Genomic DNA, 21022 nt, shown 5'->3' on the forward strand with positions numbered 1-21022 from the left:
CCCCGAAAAAAACCTCCAGCCACAAGCCCCCAGATATTTTAGATTAGATCACAGCCAAAACCATCTACATTTTCTGGCTGCAGGAAGCACACAATGCCAAAATAGCCATGAATTTTACAAGCCTGTTTCCTACCAGCAGCTCCCTGAAACTCAGCTCCTCTCCACAGCAGACACTGGGCTCGGTGGGTTAAAACTCACAACTTTCTACCTTAGTAATACCATTTATAGAACTGAGGGGAAACTGCAATCTGTTTTCATTTTAAAAGTAAGAATTCCAAAAACCTACCTTGTTCTTGAGAAACGCTAAATTTAATGTTTAAATTAAAATTTAATTTAATTTTTTAATTTTTTTTTTAATTTAATGTTTAAATTTAAATTTAAATTTAAAATGACAGAGAAGAACATTCTGTGTAAAACACAGAGCAGGCTGACAGACCTGAAGAGAGCTTTCTGCATGTATTGTAGATTCCAGCAACTTTTCCACCACCTCACAAGCCTCCTGAGAGGTGACAATCTACTACCAGACACTCATCTAGATGGTGATGCTGGAGGATGAGAGTGGGATGATCACTCAGGCTTTGATACTCTGTGATCTTTATGGATCGTGATAGTTTGAAATCAAGATGCTAAAACTAGGTATAAACCAGCAGGGTTGGGAGTACCTACAGGTACTCCTAGTTTCAAAGAAAGGTAAGAGTTTGTAGCAATCCCAACAGCCTTTATTTAACCTTTACTGTTACCAGCCCTGGGCTTTCTGTATCCGGATCTACCTTTATATTGTCTGTTTCTCATCAGCAAAGCTGGGATACTTTTGGTTCACTGTGTCCTGAAAAATTAATTGCTTAAACACAGTAGTATAGAAAAGGCTGAGATCTAAAGTGTGCCTTTTTGAGGAGTCAGGCACCTGTCCTCATACACCACTTATTTAAATTTCAAATCTGTGTTTTGAGTCTAATTTTCGCAAGTCTGTTTTTTCCCCTCCCCAAGAGAGACCACTGGACATGCATTTAAACACACCAAAGGTTAAATTGAGGTGATAAAATTACATTAAGCCACATCAGTGCAATTACAACAAAAAAAGCATATTATTAATGCAGTATCAAGGATGTGCAATATTACCCTAAGTTCAAGCTAGACAAAACCATTTAACAACTTGCTTACTCAAAATGCTACGCAAATGATGGAAGAATTTTTGCTGCTGCTGAACCCTCAAGGTCCATGTGCTGTCTGTTTAAATCTGTAGTCTTAATGCAGCATCTGCCTGTTTGTACGTGGTTTGCTTTTTGCTTTTCTGAAAGGAGGGTTAGTTTTGCAGGACAGTTGTACAAACTAAAATCTCAATCCATTGTCTTCCAGTTGTATTAAGACAGGTAGTGCCAGAAGTGGTTAAGTGTATTAGGTAATTCCTTTTCATTCCCAAAAGGAAGACTTTTAAATTCAGTGAGTATTTCTAAGAAAAAACAACAGGCTGTGATTCACAAAATTTCTCTGGCATAAACTGATCACCCAGACAACAAAATTTTTCAGATTATTGTATAGTCTTCTGAGTAATCACAGTAACGAAGACCTGTGAGAGGTTTGGCAGTTCAGTGTGCAAAATACTACAAAAGTCCAGTGACAAATAAAGGCAAAAAGTATTTTCTTCCTTTAAGTGTTACATTGAGGCTTTTTAAAGAGATGTTGAAGCTAAAAATGGGAAGATTAGGCCACCTTCTCTTTCTACATAGAGTTCAAGCAGGTTAGTGTAACCAAAATAATGAGCAAATAGTCCAAGAGAATATATATCCCTAATTTATTGCACACTTTCTATTCATTCATCTGAACATTCAGATTTTCAGGAACTGTCCGTACAGTTGCCACAGAAGGACACATCAGCCACCCAAAATAATTCGCCACCTGAGGTTTAAACAGCAATAACTTTCTCAAATCTCTCTCCCTCCCCCAGTATCTGCTTCCAGTCACTACAATAAGAAGAAAAGGAAGGCTGGAGCTGGCAGAGGAGAGGAAACGCAAAGCAGAGCAAGGTCGAAGTGCCTGCCAACCCCCAACTGCCCGTACAAACTGAAAAGTTGTTTGTGCAAATTCTAGTTGTTTCTAGAATAAAGAAATCAAAATCAGGGGCAAGTCTTTCTTTCTTTCTTTCTTTCTTTCTTTCTTTCTTTCTTTCTTTCTTTCTTTCTTTCTTTCTTTCTTTCTTTCTTTCTTTCTTTCTTTCTTTCTTTCTTTCTTTCTTTCTCCCTAACAAGCACAGACTTTTTAAAAATTATTTTTTTAATCAGAGAAAAAAACTGACACCAGATTTTACTAGCAAGCAATCCATCCACAGATCCATCTGGAAAGACAAGAGGGAACGTGCAGATGTCAAGGCAAGTTAAAAATGTAAGAGTATAAACCCACCTTCCTCTGCATGCCCAGCACACTTTATTACACCTACAGCACACAATACATGACAGCACACAGCAGTAACTTTACAAAGCAGCCTTCCCCAAATCACAAATACTATGGCTTTTGCCCTTAAAGCATTTCTTTAGCACTTCGTCAGGATATGTGTAGCTCTCTGCTCAACGAAAATAAGAAAGAATGCCTGTCTGCTAAGCTATCACGATATGCAGCCAGTTGCCCATAGCTGGGGTGTATGTTGCAGCTTTTGTGATTACAATGTACTCTATTATTACTATTTAATCTGCATATTTAGGCTAAAATATGCAAAGCAGGTTTTGTTGGGTTTTTTTGTGGGTTTTTTTTTCAAGAGTACATTTATGGTTTTATCATAGATTTATGCACTGCCTCAAATGAATTTTTTACAGTTACATTTTTCACTATGTGTAGTAGATCTGATCTTACAGGCACACTGCTTTTACATTCAGTAAACAAACACAAGAAACATCTTCCAAACCAGCATATATAGCTAACAAAGCACTAAATGGAGAACTTTTTTCCCCACGGATTGCTTCATGAGGAAAAGTTAATGGAGTTAGTGCATTTAAACTGTGGTCAGTAAGGGAAACAAAGCTTTGTGTATGCATACGATAATGGCTCAAAGAGATTATTGAAGTTGGGTGATTTAAAAATTATTGAAATGCACTGAAATCCGACCTCCCACCCCCCAAAAAACCAAAAACAACGAACAACACTTAATGAAAAGGAACATGAGCAGCACATTATTTCCAAGTTAAATTGGTAGCCAAATACAGGAACATTATAACACCCAAAATTCTCATTTCAGAGTATAAATAATTTGCATATATAGGTAGAAGAGTCTTGCCAAACAGTGATGGCTAGCAACAAAAGCAAAATTGTATCCTTCTTCTCTGAAATATTTTCTAAAAGATTCAGGAGGAGTTCTGAGAGTTGAGAAAACAGAGAAGAAACATCACAAGTATAAAGAAGCAATTTGAAGAGGGGAAACTAAATGTGACTGTGAAAACTTGGCTGAGAGATGGGGGCCATCTGACTTTTTTTGGTGCCTTAATATTATTACTGTAGTTGTTTAGATTTATACCCAACAGTAACAAATACTGTTAAAAACAGTCTGCTTACTAGACTGACCTGCTAACAGCACAGTTGCTCTATAAATGCAGTGAAAACAAAAAGGCAAGAAGCTCAGTAAGATCAGGATCACGAGCAGTGAAAGCAACCTCTGATGGTTACATCCAACCTTTTACATTCTTGCCCATTGTGCTACCTCAGCTTCAGAAAGCTCATTTAGGATCTCATCAAGGTGATTAAGCAGGCTGCCCCACTGGCAAAGTCATGACATTTTTCTTCCCTTTTAGATATCTGCACAAAAGTTTGTTCATAAAAATTAAGTCAATTGTTCATTAAAAAAAACTCCAAACAACCCACAACTATTTTCTGCCTTAACAGATTAATGTGCTTCCAGTAAAAATGAACTTTAAGCATTTTCAGTCATTCTTTCTTGTTACTTCTGTGCTTTGTACCCTCAATATCTCATACCAGGCTTTACCTGTAAGGAAATAGGTGAGAGTAACTAAAAATTGGGATAAGGAATATGTATGCCAAGATAGGCACATTTAAAAGGGATGAATAATTGGACATAATAGTAAATCTTCCATTTTATTAAAAAAGAATAATGCAGTAAGCACTGGTGCAACACTGTCAAGATACATGTAATTTTTTTTTATTTTTTCCCCAGTGTTAAGGAGATACGAACATTTAAACAAAGCCTTAAGATTTGTTAAATCTGGACCACAGCAGTCATGGAGTCTGGATATAACAACAGTCAGACAAATTAACCACCCAAGATTCCTGCACTGTCCAGCTATGCAAAGAAAACCTTTTTCTTTTTTTAGAATAACACAAACTAGGGAGATAAAGGGAAACTCTAGTAAGAAAAGAGTGAAAAATATTTTCTCTTTGTCCTTTAGCAAGAACTCTAGAGAAAATAATTTGTCTCTAAGGATGGCCCTGGGTACAGCCACATCTCTGTATCAGCTACCACATGGCAGCTGGTCCCAAGTACAAACCCAGGGCAAGTTTCCAGGAGGGCAAACAGGGACGTTTCAACTGCTTATGCTTACTTCATATAATCTTTACATTTCTATAATCAAACTTGTATAAAAGAAAAGCTTTTTCAGTGATGTAGAACCAACATTTTCTGTTTTTGTCTTGGCCTTTTTTCATTCTCAGGAGTCTCAGATTGTAACCCTACCAAATTCAAGACTTATAAACAGCCAGTCAATACCAAATGGTGTGTATGCTAAACCCAAGAAACCTGTACAGAGCAGGTAACATTGTTTGGATACTGAAATTAAGAGCATCTGGATCCTGCTGCTTGGGAGAATTCATGTCTCAAACTATTGTGCTGTCTCTATCTGGACTTGACTAATTACAAATGCTGCTTGTTATTACATGTATCTAATTAATATTATCAGGAAGTCCAGAATATACACACACTTCAAAAGAATGACCCTAACAACTACCACTTCAACCTATAACAGAATTAGGAAGTATTAAGGAAAAAAAACACAGTAAAAGATTAGACAGAAAAAAAAAAAAGAAAAAAGAAAACTTGATCAATTTTCAGATTCTTCTGAAAGAACTACAAAAATAATAGATAACTGGAAACTATAATAGAAGCTTTAAAGTTTGATATCTGGCAGTATCATAAAATCTTACTTGAAAAGTCTTGGACAAAAAATTAAACATGCTGAAAGAATGCAGACAAGTGGTAATGAACAAGTGAAGAGCTACCTAGTACAGAACCAAATGAATATAATTTAGGCACGCTCTTCTTGTGGCATGTTCTAAAAACAAGGCTGATCCCTTTTAATGAAACTTGTCAGGAAGTATAACACTGAAAGTGTGGCACAAACGTTCATGGAAAATGACAGCCATGAGAAATACAGTCATACATGATTTTGCTTAGAACAATGTAAGCTGATCTCTGCACACAGAAAAAAAATGTATTTAATGCATTTCAAGAAACTTATTAATCAGGAAGAGAAGCATGCAGTACTTAGGAGTGGTAACTATTAATAAGAGGCATGCACTGGCAGAGAGAAAAGGCACAATAAATTTGACTATAGCATTTAAGTTACTCTTAGTATGGGAAAACCCATAACACTGCATGGAAACAGTACAGAAATTGCACACAAATTAGGAGGAGCTTAGGAAAACTGAATATTCCAGAATGCTGGCAAAACTGACCTTTGAGAAAAAATCTATTGCTAAATATTTTGGCTTAGTAAAATAATACATGTAAAATTTATTATGAGAAAAAGGAGTATACAAGCTTTGCAAAGACACCACACAACCAAGAAAAGTAAAACTCACTGAGCACCAGCAATGCTCAGGCTTTTTACTCTCTTTCACTAACATACATAGGCACATATATACGTGGTCTCTTCTGCATTAAGAGTGAAGCACATTAAAATAAAAAGACTCCAAGATACTATCTGATAGCTCTACTGAATCTATTTTATCTCCTCAAATGCTTTAATTATAGCAAATTGATAGTGACACACTGGCCAAGGCTACACTGCTATTTCCATTTTAAATCATGACTCAGACATTTATAATTCTCAGGGGGGAAAAAATAACCCAACTGTATCTATTAGGAATACCTCATCTTGTGCATGAATTCCACTTAGGAGCTGAATTTCTGTGAGAAAGTTGCCATAAGACTTCAACTGTTTGAGTTCACAAAAGATTGCCTTCCACATTCCTTTTTTATTAGGAAGATGCAGATAAAACACCAAAAATGTTTTAAGCCAAAGTTTATTGAATACACTATTGAACGTAGTAGCTAAAGTTTTTGTTGCATGTGAAGAAGTGTTTAAAAATAGCAGAACTTGCAGCTGTCTGAAAAACTACACGTTCAAATAGCCTTAAGTCATAACTTCTCTCAACTTGGGGCTTGGAACGATGCTAGAAAATTTTTGCACGTGTTGTATCTGAAGGGAGAAGAGTGATACAGACCTTTCGGGGTTTTACACCTCAGGATTTTCTAACTAGTATCAAGCAAGTTTACCATGCTTTCAAGTTGGAAATTCCTCTGCAAATAGCGTGCAACCTACGCATTTCTGCAGTGATTTGTAAAATATTACTTTTAAAAACAAACTGCATCAGCACCAAAGTCTGAACCAGTCTGATCATCAAATTTGCATTAAGCAGTGAGATATGATAGTTATGGTGAGAAACCATAGCTGACTTATTTAAAAACACTTGATCTCATCTGATTGAGTTTTAAGAGGAAAATATCTATTTTTTCAGGATATTTAGAGAACTGATTAAGAGAAAAACCAGAGGAACGCTTTATTTTCTGTACAATGGGCTCATTACAGATTGCAAGCACTGATGGACAGTTTGCAGACACACAGCCCCTCAGTTTTGCAGGGAGAAAGGACATCTCAGAATCAGTCTCAACTTGAAAGTGGTGTACCTGTACCCCAAAGCCTGGCTCAGTAGGCAATACGCCATACCACCTGGACTGATGTATTCTGCTTCTCAGCAGGGATTCCTGCTCTCCCTTAGATGCATCCATCAAGGAAAAGAGAACAAAAAGATGTGGAATAAAATCCTTCGAGCAGATATTGCTACCCATGTACACTGTAGAAGGGCATTGTGCAAGGTCTAATACAAAGCATTCTCCACCAAGTGCTCCCATTGCAGAGCACCTGCCTAGACAGAGGTTCAGCTTCCCAAGCACATCTGGGCTAAGGCTCTTCTCCACAATATAAACTGATCTGACAAAAGCTCTTCATCTTTAGTAAAGATGACTGCATAGTAACTACTAATGCAACCTCCAAGAAGATACACCATGACTGTAGTTATCTGATCTCCACTGCTCAGATCAGCCTGAAACATTTAATTTTCTTCTCATGTGCTTGTCTGGCTCCTCTCATCTTCCCTCCTGAAGTTTCCATTCTGATAGTCAGCGTGTGGTGCACAAGCTCTATGGATTTATGCTCTTTTGTTTTGTTTTTGAGCAAGAACAGACGTGACAGCAGAAAGAACTAGTAAGGATTTTGAAGTAAGCTTAGAAATACACACATTTAACTAATTTTAATTAAAATGCAGTAAACATTAATACTAGTCCTTTAGTGATGCTAAATTCAAAAAAAAAATTGCCAATTTTGACACTTAAAATATTCCCCTTGTGCAATGGACTTGCTAGCCACATGATTTGTAGCAATGTAAGATGTTATATGGACTCGGATTAGAAGAAGCCTAGATCTTTTGTATTATTTCATTTGCCATCTGTGACCAAAGTATGCTGTTGTTATTTAAAGAACATATTTTGCTATGAGTGCTGTAAATGAGACATGCATATAAAAGGCAAAATTCAAGCTTGAGAGAAATTACCTGAGTTTTGCAGAATAAAAATTTCAGCCTTGATATGAGTGAAGGTAGGTGTGACAACTCAATATAGATAGCTAACATTAAAGAAATTTAAATTCTTCATAAGTACAGTATGAATATGCTCTCAAATAGAAGCACAGGGAAAAAAAATATTGAAAGTAACCATTAATATCTCTCATTTTCCTTATGTTAAATCAGAAGGTGTGAGGATAGAACAGTTAAGGTGCCTCACTCTGCAGCAGAAGGCAACAAGGTTAAGTATTGATCTGGATTTCTGCCAAATGTCGTTCTTCATCAGCTCTGTTGTAATGATGAACCTGGCTCTTTGCATGAGGAAGCAAGACTTTTCTCTGCATCCTCTTTCTTACAGAAATTGCCTTAAACATGTTCATGTGCCATGCTACCTATGACCAGGAGAGGTTCCCGGTTTAACAAAGCTTTGGCTCATTAAAATGAAAAGGTTACAATTGCTGGTTTAATACTACAGGAAGAAATTAACTACTGTTCAGAAAAAGAACGGCACTAATACAACTTTGGCTGTTCAAAAAGTAATCCTGACCTTTGCAAGGCACTGGGACACCAAACGTAGGAAAGGAAATAAAGTCACCTAATTCTGGAGAATAATGTTCAGTGTGTTATCTGATAGCCCCCATTTTCTCCCCCTGTTAATGTGATACTAAGTGGACACGACTTCTTGACTGGATCTCTCACTCTGAAGCTCGCTTGTTCCCTCATCTCACTGCCCTTTCATAAAAGATTATCTGGGAAAGCAAATCTTACACCAATTAAAGCAAAGAAGCTACAAAACTGGGCATTCAAAGTAACTCCCACTAGTTTAAACTGTGATAACCAGAAGCGAGCAGGTTTTTAAACCACATTTAAATTTTTCCTCATAAAACCAACATCTAGAGTCTTCCTCTTGAGATACTACCAATATATTTAATGTGTCCTAAACAACATTAGGAGGTAATAACAGCTTAATACAAAGATGTGCTGGACTGAGAGACAGATCTAAGACAATTAGACTGTAGCAGAAACCTCCTCTGCTTCTTAACAAAACAGAACAAAAATATTTTAATTTATTTTCACTTAAAAAGAAAGTCAGAGTCCTGTGACTGCATTGATAGGAACGATGTATACATACTTCTGGGCATATTGCCTTGAACTAAGGAAAAAGGAGCTAGTTCTTTCAGATGGAGTGGCAGTGCACAGAAGTCTTCAGCTCCGACTCCCTTTGCTCTTGATAAAAGCTGTGAGCAATGAACTTTCAGGAGATTAGGGTATACACACACTAGTTCCAAAAACTTTAGGCACCATACATGTTGCTTTGAGTCTTGTACATGTGTCGTGTATAATGTGGCCTTTTTTATATTAAAAAGTTGCTAAGTTGTTCTCCAGCTGGCAAGGGTTTTCCATTTAGATAAGGCCAATAGCTACAGCACAGAATAAGCACATTTAACACTGGGGTCTAAAAGCAGCACAAATGTGAACTGTTTTAACAGAGGCTGATATAAAATAATCCGTTTTACAAAAATCCTACAGGAAGTTATTCAACCCCTACATGCGTCTTTCTGGTGGCACAAATACCACTGCAGCATTACCTTCCCATGTCATACACCTTTCTTTCACAGATTATAACCAGCTGTCCTTTCACTTGGCTATTTCTATCTACTATGAAAGTCCACACACTTTTTCTATACATTGACTGTTAAAAATACCACACAGAAATTATATTATGAGAAAAGCAGCCCTCATATACACGTGAAAGGAAGGAAACTATTTAGATAGTAAGAATCAACATTTCTGTTGATTTATCTCAGTTTCTTCAGTATGTTCACAGCACCTGCCGATCACATATGGTTCTCTCCTCTGCAAACACAGATTTGGTAACAGGACAGGCTCTACTTACTGTCCTGCTCCAGAAGAAGCATAATGACCTTGGATTTATTTACCATCCTTCACACATATATGTCTAACGCTAACTCAGAAAAAACCCATGGACTGCTGGGTTTGCCCTGAAAAAATAAGAAAAAAAAAAAATGTTTGCTGCATGCATTCAGTCAATAGAACCTGGCCTCAACTCAGCATCACTTCACAGACTCACAGAATTGTCAGAGAGGGATCTCAGCATCTTGGTGGGAGGATGCAGCAGCTATTGGGCAGCACAGAACAAGCAGTGAGCGGTTTCTCCTCCAAGAATTTGAAACTGCTCGGGGCACAAGGGTTGGCAGAACTCTGTAACCCAGCTGGAACTATGCCAGCAGGGTTAGCATGCTGCTCTTGAAAAGTGAGCCACAGAGGCTTTAATCACCACAAGTGGCAAGGGCTTAATTTTTCATCTCGTTTGAAATATGCCAGTCTCAACAGCAGACTATTATAAAATGCCATTTACTGATCAACACTACTTCCTGCTTCCTTGGGTTGCCTTGGGTGTCTTCTGCAGCAACACTGCTTGGCCTGTGACCTAGGAAAATCATAGCCCCCTACACCAGGGCACAGGAACAGGACATAAGGAGCAGTGATATTCAAAAGTGCAAAGTTCTTCTAACATTCTTCACTTCCCATACCAGTGGAATCATTTTATCTTTGACCAAGCAACAGGGTTAGTTTTTAAGACTTGAGCTTTCCACTGCCATCCCATCTGTTTAAAATTACACCAGGAGCCCTAGAAGAAGTGTTGGGTGTTCACCTAACCCCACCTTTCTGCCTCTGCACAGCAGAGGTGGACCAAAAGTACATTCAAGGAGCTCACCTTAGTGAGCTGATGTGAGAGGAGATGTCTGTGTGAAGAAAAAACTCCTTAAAGAGATGGGCCATTTGCAAAATTGAAGTTTACACTGAGGTTTTGAAGAAATTCAGTGTTTCAGCCTGAATCACCTTAAATTTAAAATAGATATTACCCATGAGCTTTACTCTGTGAAAATTAGCTCAACTGAGAGAAGACTGTTACCTGCAGTGTTAGCATTAAGATATTTATCGCTTTTTAACTCACATAAAGTTTACTTTACCCAAGAGTTCTAAAAAAATAATGAATTGTGTCAATATATGGCATATTGTGATAAAGTCTTCTATGTTGGAGTTTCTAAGTGTAATTGAACTATATAGCAACACTGACAATAAAATTCCAGCTCATCATAACCTATATGATTTTATATCATGTTTCTAAGGACCCTGGAAAAAAAAAAGTTAAGCTATGATGTTAAAGGATAATAAAGAGATGGCTAAAGGATAATATAGAGATGTCTAAATCTCACAAAAATCTAAATGGATTTTTACTTGTAATTCTAAAGCTTCTTAAAAAACAACAAACACACAACAAAACCCAACAAATCCCAACTTAAATTCCCTGGACAAGGATACATGATTTTAACTATAGCTTAAAAAATTATATATATATACACATATATGTGTGTACATGCTTTGATCACATTGCAAATATTTGCTTGTAGAATATTTTATACACACATCCCCAAAAAGGTAACTGAATTACAATAAACCTTGCTGATCTAAACATGTAAAGACTGTACTACAGAAAATTAAAACTGTTGCAAATATGAACAGTAAAATTCCATCAATTCTCTTTAAACTAGCAAGAGAAAATAGTTATCTCTGAGAGATTACAGATGAGCTATCACCTTCAGCAATATTAAGATTGAAAGCATTCAGAACAAAAAGAAAGCATCTTTGGTGGACGTGTTGAAAGTCTCTCATGCAAAACCAAACGCATCCTTGTTTCATATTTAATTTGCAATAGGAGCCGCAGCAGCTGAGCTACGAGAGCTTTACTGGCTGGTGCCTTACTGCCTGCTGGGCCAGGCTCCACACATAGGTAGCACATGATTGAAGACCAGATCCTCAGAGCTGCATCTCAGTGGCTTTTAAAGTTAATCTGAACACACAGGACTCAGAGGAAATGAAAAGTGAGTTTCCCTCCCTTCCTATGGCACTGGGACTTCCTGTGTTTTAGCGATTGGTCAAGAACTATTATTTCCTCCATGCTATTCCCAGTTGTGACTGTCAGACATAATTAGTGTTGTCCACACACAAGTGCAAAACATTTGTTTAAATACGCCTGGAACAAAAGTTCCACATGCACTGAAACCTGGAGAAACATGGAGAAACTTGGAGAATATGGAGATTCAAGTATGCTGTACCTGAACGAACATGCTGCTCTAAACATTTAGAAATGCAAAGTTCATTTGCTGAGATGAATATCCACAAAAATCTATGCAAGATAAGGGGTATTAAAATTATTCACTCTCCAATTCAGGATGGATTATTTGGCCAATCTGTTAAGCTGTACCTCTCAGATGCACAGAATCAGTACCATCCTCCTCCCCTCAGGGAAAAGAGCTCATAACGTTTGAAGAAAAGTATGCTTCATCCCAGCCGTAAGAATACACATGAAACACTGAGTCTTCCTTTAGCACAACTCCTTGGAATGGGAAAGCAGTAGACATCAACAACACAAATGCAGAGGGCAAACAAGTTCACCAAAGAAAATAAATTAAGCAGAATGCAACAGGTTGTAAAGTGGCAAGAATAAAGGCCATTTAAGTTCTTATCAGACTGTTTTAAACACACACATGCAGAGCTGAACTTTACTTTATCTCTCCAAATAAAACACCACCTCTGGCAGTGTAGCATCATCACTTACTACCATGATTGAAACATTTATCTCAAACCAAGTCAGAGAAATTTGTGACTTATGGAGTTACCACCTGAGGACCCTATGTTTTCCAGCCTTGGGCTAAATACAAGCCAGATCCAGCCCTGCTCAAGTTTGACATTGCTTCTCAAAAACACAGGTATGCTATGGTAGGTTTTGCTTAACTGATGCAAACAATACACATTTATACACAACATGCAAACAGAATTACATTTTACCTAGTCACACAATACACAGCTGTTCAAAGAAACAAAATCCAAACTAAAGAAATATAGAAAAATACAGTCTTGTCAAGTCATGAGAAAGCCATTAATGGTTCTAATGAATGCAATTTAAAAAAATGAAAGATTAAAAAAGCCCACTCGGTTACAGATGAACTTTAATTATCCAAGTGTCTTGCTGCATGAACCATGATCATGTCTCCAAAAGCCTTCTTATTTGAACTCTCCCTGTTATTCATCCGACTTCAAATTTCTCAGGTTCTTGCAGAACAAATTGGAACAGCCTACACACCAAAAAGAGTTATCCCTTCCTGAAGACTTACCCACTCACTAATACTCCCTTTAGTTGAGAGTTGGAGAAAACAGGAACATGTACTCAAAGGTGACGACTAGAAGAAGACACTGAAGTTAAGAGCTGTACAGTAGTTATAGTGCTTATCTGTGTGTGGCAAAAGACAAGTAATTAAAATGAACTTTCTTAGTCATAATTTTTAAAATTAGAAGGCAGACTTCCATGGTCTTAACCTGGACTCTACTACATACTTATCTGCAGAAGCTTACAATGAGTCATTCACCTGATTAATGCAAGACAGATATGGGTCCTGTAATGCACTAGTTATCTTTGTCTAGACAACATCTTGTTCTGGTGCTAAGATCAAGGTGTAAACACTATGCAATGTCTTTTCCTGAATAGCTCCAAGTATGAACATTTTTCAGAGAAGGAAAGAAAAGTTTCAGACACTTAAAAAGTGTTCAACTGACAGCAGCATTATTCAGAACAAGCTCCTAGAGTGTCAACTCTTGAACTCCCAAGTGTGGACCCTTCCCTGTGCCCATGCACATGCCACAGCTGTTAAGGAACAGCAGGAAGATGCTGGCATTGGTGGAGAAACTCAAGTTCACACATCTCAAAATATGATAGACATATGAGGTTTCAACCTACATGCTCAACTTCCATGTCCTTCCCAAGCAATTCTGTTGAATACAGCACAAAATTAAGGCTTGCTTGGGTTATGAGCCATTCCTTGGAAAGTTAGGCACAAATTCCTATACAGGGGGGTACATAATCAAAATTATGGTTTTGCTCCCAGTAGCCAAAAATTTTTTATTTGCTTTTTAAATGCTAGGAGATGTGAGTAACCACTAACATTTTTCATTGAGTTAAAGCATCCTTGATGGCAAAAGTCAAAGATAAAAAAACAACAACATTGGATGAGAAGAAAAATAGAGAAGGCTCCTGCATGAAGGCAAATAAAATTACACGGTCACACGTTAAAACTGGAAATGTGTGCTTCTCTTTTATCCTGTTTTAAGCAGTGGCTAGACTTTCCATTTCCCACTGCCTCCTCTAGAGTCCCCAAAAATACTCAGTGCAGTAAGGGAAAGCCTGAAACACTTGAGAACAGTAACACGCAGCTATCAGATGATAACCTAATTTGAAACTTCTGCTTTCAAAGGCACAAAGGTGTCTGATGATCCAGATGAAATAAAATCCTCAAGTATAGTAGCAGAGAGACAGTGCAGGAAGCAACGTGGGAGCTAAACAAAGTCATATATTGTCAGAAAAGGGAAAAAACTGATCTGACATGACGAGTCAAGACAAGTGACAAAAGTTTTGCTGAAAAGGGATCAGTAGGAAATGAAAATCATGACAGCATTTCTGTTCTAAATACACAAGACAATAGAATCCTTTTATCATAAAGTCCTATTTTGTTCTCTGGGTTTTATTTTAGCCAAAATTGCAATTTGCACATCACAATGTAGTGAAAGAATCCATGACTTTCATTCCAATTCAATGTAAATCATTTACTGCAAAAGGCTGCCTTTTATGTTTCCAATTCTGCATTGTGCAGTTTTCATTTTGAATCCTCTAAGAATCACTAGCAACTTGTAAGTTATCTAAACAGGTCTGAAAAACAGAAAAATCTTTGTGGGAAGGCTTTAAAAGGATGATACCCCCTTGCAGAAAAGCCACATTAACTTCATTCCATTTGCCATATGCAGGAAATAAAACTAAAGAAGCTAAAGAAATACAGTTTCACAAAGCTGAATTTTTATAGTTAGTGTTAGTAACTTTTAAAAAGCTGAAGTCAGCTTCTTTTAAGATATATTTTCTGATTTGGTTATTCAGGTATAGCCAGGTTCCAGCTGGTTTATTTCTTTTGAAGACTTAAAAGACCCCAACAAACAAAAAGATGAAAATCCATCATAAGCTCTCTCCTAAGACAAATGCAACACTTTTAATCCTTTTCCACCTTTTCCCACTTCCAGCTGCCTCTATGTTTCTTACAAAAATAGCAAGAGGGTGTTTGTTTTTTTTTTCCAAAGATATGAATTATTAGGAAAAGTTAGGTAGTTGTCTCTTACAGAATATAAAATAGTGAATGCCTCTATGTCCATAGTCTGTGGAATTCTAGCTATGTGATTTGGTTTCTGCCATGGATAAAGTTTTACTGTGGCACTTATTACATTGATTTTATTTTTTTTTCCCAAGTGCTGCAAATTCAATGAAGCTCTTCAGTGAAAGTCCATTTAGCTTCACATTTTATGCTTAAAAAAAAATAAATTCCTTGTTAAATCCTTTCTTGCAGTATTTCACTGGAAATTATACTTTCAATTATTATACAACTTCTCAAGAAAAGGTAAAGATACAGCTGTCTTCCTAATTACAGCTTTATCACCATGCCTTCTACAAGAGTTATTTTTGTGTCTAATGGCAAGATTTAAACCAGGCACATTTTGTGTACATTTTTTGTTCCTGTCTCATATTTTCCTTTTTTCTTTGCAACCTGCCTCTCCCATTGGCTCTTTCCCAATGCCTTTCTTCTGTCTGCATCTTAAGCTTGGCTGCCTTTCTCATTTTGACTGTTTCTCCTGTTGCTTCTTCCTTGCTAGGCTGATGCATTTGTGAAGACTCCTTCACACAAAAGCAATCAGGTTCTAACACTCAGCACACTGCATGGGTGGCTAAAGGATGTTTGCAGATACTCAGCAACCAGGCAGGTGAGCAGCCAGGAGCAAAGCCTTCACAGTCTGGCAGGGGTTTAACTCTTCAGACTGGTTGACTACACAGTACCTGTTTGTTGATGGGTCATGGTTTCCTAACAAAGTATACTGGAAAAGCTCTGTTGAAAAGATCATTGCTGCTTTTAAATCATTGGTGCAGCTGTTAGAATGAAGACGAGTTAGTCTGTGTGGCTAAACCAGATCTGGGGAAAGGCAGAAAGGCTTAAAAACAACAACCAGGAGGAGACGACCTGTGTTATCAAAATGGCAAAGTTGATATCCCGGTATCCTTTCTAAAGCCCGTCATGAGCTAATTTAGAAAGAGGTATTGGCTTTGTTTAACCCTTGAGGAAACCAGAGATTGAAATGACACTGGTCTGAGATCCAAGACTTGCTACATTCAGTTCTGGACCACGGCCAAAGAAAGCACTACATGACTGAGGGGCTAGTGACAGTTTAAAATCTGATATATCCAGCCACTGGAGCTAGACACTAATGCTTTATAACACTGTGATGCTTAATGCTTTCTACAATTACAATTCTAGCACCCGTAGGTCCTAGGTATCAGATGCAAAAATCATGTTATTTTGATTAGCACCTTGCTTCACAGCCCCCCACTATTCTCATCAATTCGACTATGATTTTAAGCAAATAACATGGTATGAAAAAAACTAGAGATGTTCTGACATTATCTGTAATTTGACAGCTGGGTTTTCAAGCTTTCAGGTGGCTGCAAGCATCAGGTTTTGGTGGGTAACAGGTCCTAACACCATGTCAACAGCAAAGAGGGGAAAAGGCAGGGCTGTAAGGAGATCAACAATTTTATGCTTTGATCTGCCAGGGAAATAAAATGCTCTGACAGAAAAGGCTACAAATAAATCCAAATTTGTAAACCGTGCCAAGAACTGGTTCTGACTCTATGATCAGAAATATAATGCCAGTGCTTGAACACACATTATCAGGAATGAAAGACCTCAAAACTTAATGCCTGGTAAAAATGACATTTGCTTCCAGATCACCTGTAAGGGAAAGGAGCTAAACCTCTATGAAGTGGGAGTGAAGTGGCATGAAGCAGAATACAGAAAAAAATGAAGACAAAATTGAGGAGCAAGTGTGACTCCCTAAAAGCTGTCCCTCTCCACACAAAAAATCCGCTCTCAAATACTGGGGAGAGACTCATGTCTTCTGCCTCATATCCTTCTGACATAGCCTTGCCCAGTTACAGTGTAAGAGAAGGATGCAAATAAAGTAGCCTGTTAACAGTATTGCATGCACAGAAGCAATACTTTTCTTCAGTCTTTCAGGCAGAGAAATAGGGATGGACTACCTGCAACTTCAAATAGTCAGAATAAACAGTTGACATAAGGGGTTTAAAAAAACCCCATAACTATTATTGCTATTTAAAATGAGGTAATACAAGAGGCAACAAGCACAGGTAGAAATTTGTTACAGGAAGCTTAAAAATAACGTTATCACATCACATGTAGGATTCACACTTCACTTAATGATGGAGAATGATACACATGCTTAAAACATCATGAACCAGGGCTCTCAACTCTGTCACAAAATGTAATGGTGATTATTATTAGCTGTGGGAAAATATCTGAGATTTCTCAACTGGCCTAGTTTCAGCACAGTACTGTGTTGCTTCAAATGCAATCAACAAATTCTATGAAGTTGATGTACTATTGCAGAATGTATGTTCCTTTACATTACAGCACAGGAAATAAAGCATGACCGTCATGTTTTGCAACTAATTTATTTTTTCTCCTTTTTAAATCTGTCTTACAAGTTCACCATGACATTTTAGTGACAATGGTGCTAAAATAACTAAAAAAACCCCAAACAAACAAAAAGGAGACTAATTAAAAATAGACAGCAAACATCATGATACACTGGCATAAAATTATCCCTTCAGTGCCCTTTGTAAAAATGCTGCTAAAAACCCAACATTTGCCATGGCAATAACGAGTCAGATTGTTTTATAAAATATATAATTATATATGCAGATCTGCAAGAATTTGGCAGTGCATGTTACTGAAACAAGGCACTCCACATCGAAGGCAAGAAAACATTTTCTGCTTTTTGACCAAAAACTTGTATCACTGAACTGAGCTTCCAGCTGACACAAATTATAGACCTCAACAACCTATTTCCCTCCCTCCGTTCCCCCACAGAAATTCAGAAATCATTCAGAGTTATTTCAGCATTTCTTACTACTGAGTACACATAAAGGAAACAGCTCCTCTCAGGCTGGACAGGACTTTATGCTCTTATCAAGTCTTTGGCAATGATAACTAAGACACTGCTGGGTAGATTGTACTCTGAACACAACACCACCAGTTCTACAGTTAAGTGGAAAGAAGAAGTTAGTTACACAAAACTAGAAGACTTTTTAGAAGGAGGTTAGCAACACCTACTGGTCATGGTGCATACTGAACCCTGGTTTGGTTTGGATTTTAAATTAACAGTTAAAAAAGCTTTTTATTACTAAAGCACCTAGCAAAAATTACTTATGAAGTCAGTTTGTTGCCAGAGATAATACTTCTAATTAGACCAATTGATAAAATTAAATTATACTAACTCTCCTAATAAACCTGGTTCTGCTCATACCCTTATACTATCATGGTTACATTATTGCTAAAATATATCAACACTAGTAACATCTGAATCGTATCAGTAAATAAATATTAATAACATGAGTTGAGCTTGATATGAAATGGGACATACAGAGCTTTCCTGACAGTTCCTGAAAAACTAACACTACCCCTGGTACTGTGCATGAAGCCTCCCTTCAGGACTATCTTTATTGCCTACTCAAAGCAACTGAAATGTTACAAACTGCAGTCTTAGCAGCACTATTTTATTTTTTTTCCTACGCTATAAAGATCTACAAGCTATTCAAACAGCTTATGCAGTTCTTTGCTATTTTTGCAATGCATTTCTTTAGTCTGCAAAAGCAGTAGTTTTCCTTCCAAATTTTACTTGGAGTAAGCTACAAGGAATATGCAACAGATTTTCTTGATCCACCTCACCCCTTCCAAAAATAACCACATAGAGAACAAAATTACAAACAGCATTTTCAGAACACAATTCAAAATGAAAATGTCCTCAACTGTAAGTATTTAAATCAACTACAACAAGCTTGCATTCAGCAGTTGTATTTAATGCTTGATTTAAGTTTCCATTTTAAAAAAATATTGTGTTCATTTTTTGAAGTTGTGTCTACAGGTCCTCTGATACACTAGCCCTAGGCAGTAGAAGTTTTCCTGGTTCTCATCCAACTTTGGAAATAATATCTTCTTGCTTCGGGTGTTAAAAGGATTCATACATTATTTATAAGGACTGCTAAAATCTAATTCCTGGATCTAACTTGCAAGAGAAAGAGTATAAAAAGTTACATACAAAAAAGCACACAACTGTCCCCATTTCAGTTTTTAGCCTCTCTTTCTATGTTCTGTATCACCAGGTTCTGCCTGTAATACTCTCATCTCTCAGTCCCCATGTTGAGATAATTCATCTATAGCCGCTTTGAGTCTTGCTGGATTTGATCTTTCTTGCCTATTTTTGAAGAATGATTTTCCAAGTAAAAAAAAAAAAAAAAGCACAAATGCCAGCTAACTTGTTGCACTTCGAAGATGGTGGATTTCTCAGACAGAATGGTGTTTGTTTACCTCCTGAAAAACCAGGCTAAGGCATTTTGAGAAAGCAATCAGAACAGGGCAGCTAAAATCCCTATTCACTTCTCAACATCTCTCTATACTTTTCTCTTTTTAACATTATCTACATATTTGATATTTACATTCTGTTTGTCTCTTCCTGGTTTAAGAGAGTTCATTGTTAGATTTAAAAAAAAACAAAACACCTTTTAAACTTCACAAGGGGGAGATTTTAGTACCTTCTTATCAAACCAAGAAAATATTTCTGCAGTTTCACTGACGCAAAGTAGTTTCACTTCCTGGGTATATGAAGGCAAGATACATTAAAATGCTATTGATCTATAAAATAACTACCTGCAATTACAAAAAAAAAATACAGGTCTACAGAGCTTCACTGTTACAGTGATCCTCGACTCCTGCCTCAGTGGGACTTTTACTCAAGAAAGGGAAAGAAAGCAGTTGGAATAGTGATGATTAAACCCTAATAAACATTAGCAATGAGAATTAAAAGCAAGAGCTGTGCCTCTAAACAACTCTTAACTTTCTTATTTGAAATCTGACTTCATTTTAATTGGAAGAGCTTTTGGTTTTGGGTTTTTTTTTTTGGTAGAATTTGTTCAAAGGAAGAAGAAACAGCTGTCAGGAGCTGGGAATCCTGTGCCAGTCTTGCCAGCTTGACTTCTTCTACCTTTACCAAATTATGTAAGCTCTTGCAGTGTATGTAAGAGGGAGTCTAACACATAAAAGTTAATGTATTCATTTATATTGTCATCCAAAAATGTAAAATTTAAATGCATTACAGAAACATGTATTAACACGGTGTATTTTGACACCAGTTCACCATGGATGAAAGTAAAAGAATGGAAAATAAACTTGCACAGCACTGCAACCTGTTTCGAAACCATGCTTGTGAAACATCCATTGTGTCCTTTCTGAGCAACTGCAACTGGGCAGCTCAAACTGCTTCAGGATGCAAACAAATACCCAAAAACACAGGGACCAAAACGTAAAGCAAAGGATTAATTTCGCACCTTCTTGAGAGGAGACAATAGGTGGCATGTAATCAGGGATGTACTCCTTCCTTTCTTCTGCATCTTTACTTCCCGGCTGGGGAAACTGCAGGACATTGTTCTTGCTGACAGGAAACGAAGGGATTTGATGTGCAAAAGTGACAGGTTCAATATTGTGTATATAATCTTCTAGCTCATGCAGGTTAACCCCCATAAGCTTGAAGGCATCACCTACATCATCCAAAATTGGATCTGTGCGGCCATCTGTAACAAAAAAACAACAACAAAAACCAAAAAGTTTTACAAAAATTCAGTTTTTAAAAAATTGGCCTGCAGATCTATGCTTAGAAATTACAACCCACCACGGCTCACCCACCAGGACCAGAGATCACTGCCCTACAGTTCCGCAGGGTTACTGTTCATCCAGCCATACAGAGTTCCAGGCTCAGAACACATTCTCATTTTAAAGCGTTTTGTTTCGATCTGTATCACTTTGTTTCAATCTATACATTAAAAACCACCCCTCAAGAAGCAAATCAAGCAAAGCCAAGAGAGCAGCAACAGGCAGCTTTACTTTGCAACAGTCAATGAACATTGGGCAACACCACTTAAAACAGTTTTCAATTCCATACT

At 37.3% G+C, this 21022-nt stretch overlaps 1 protein-coding gene across 1 annotated transcript in view; it reads right to left on the reverse strand.

The window, feature by feature from the left end:
- The window catches only part of TAF3 (TAF3 RNA polymerase II, TATA box binding protein (TBP)-associated factor, 140kDa), a 110216-nt gene extending 89571 nt beyond the window's left edge, over positions 1-20645 (reverse strand). Inside the window, exon 1 of the mRNA XM_010001273.1 lies at positions 20411-20645. Coding sequence (XP_009999575.1) covers positions 20411-20603 — 193 coding nt within the window. The 5' untranslated portion in view covers positions 20604-20645. The remainder of the gene's footprint in view (positions 1-20410) is intronic.
- Between the last annotated feature and the right edge of the window lie 377 nt (positions 20646-21022).

This window comes from Chaetura pelagica, unplaced genomic scaffold, assembly GCF_000747805.2.
Source record: "Chaetura pelagica isolate M959 unplaced genomic scaffold, ChaPel_1.0 scaffold66, whole genome shotgun sequence".
Lineage (NCBI taxonomy): Eukaryota > Metazoa > Chordata > Aves > Apodiformes > Apodidae > Chaetura > Chaetura pelagica.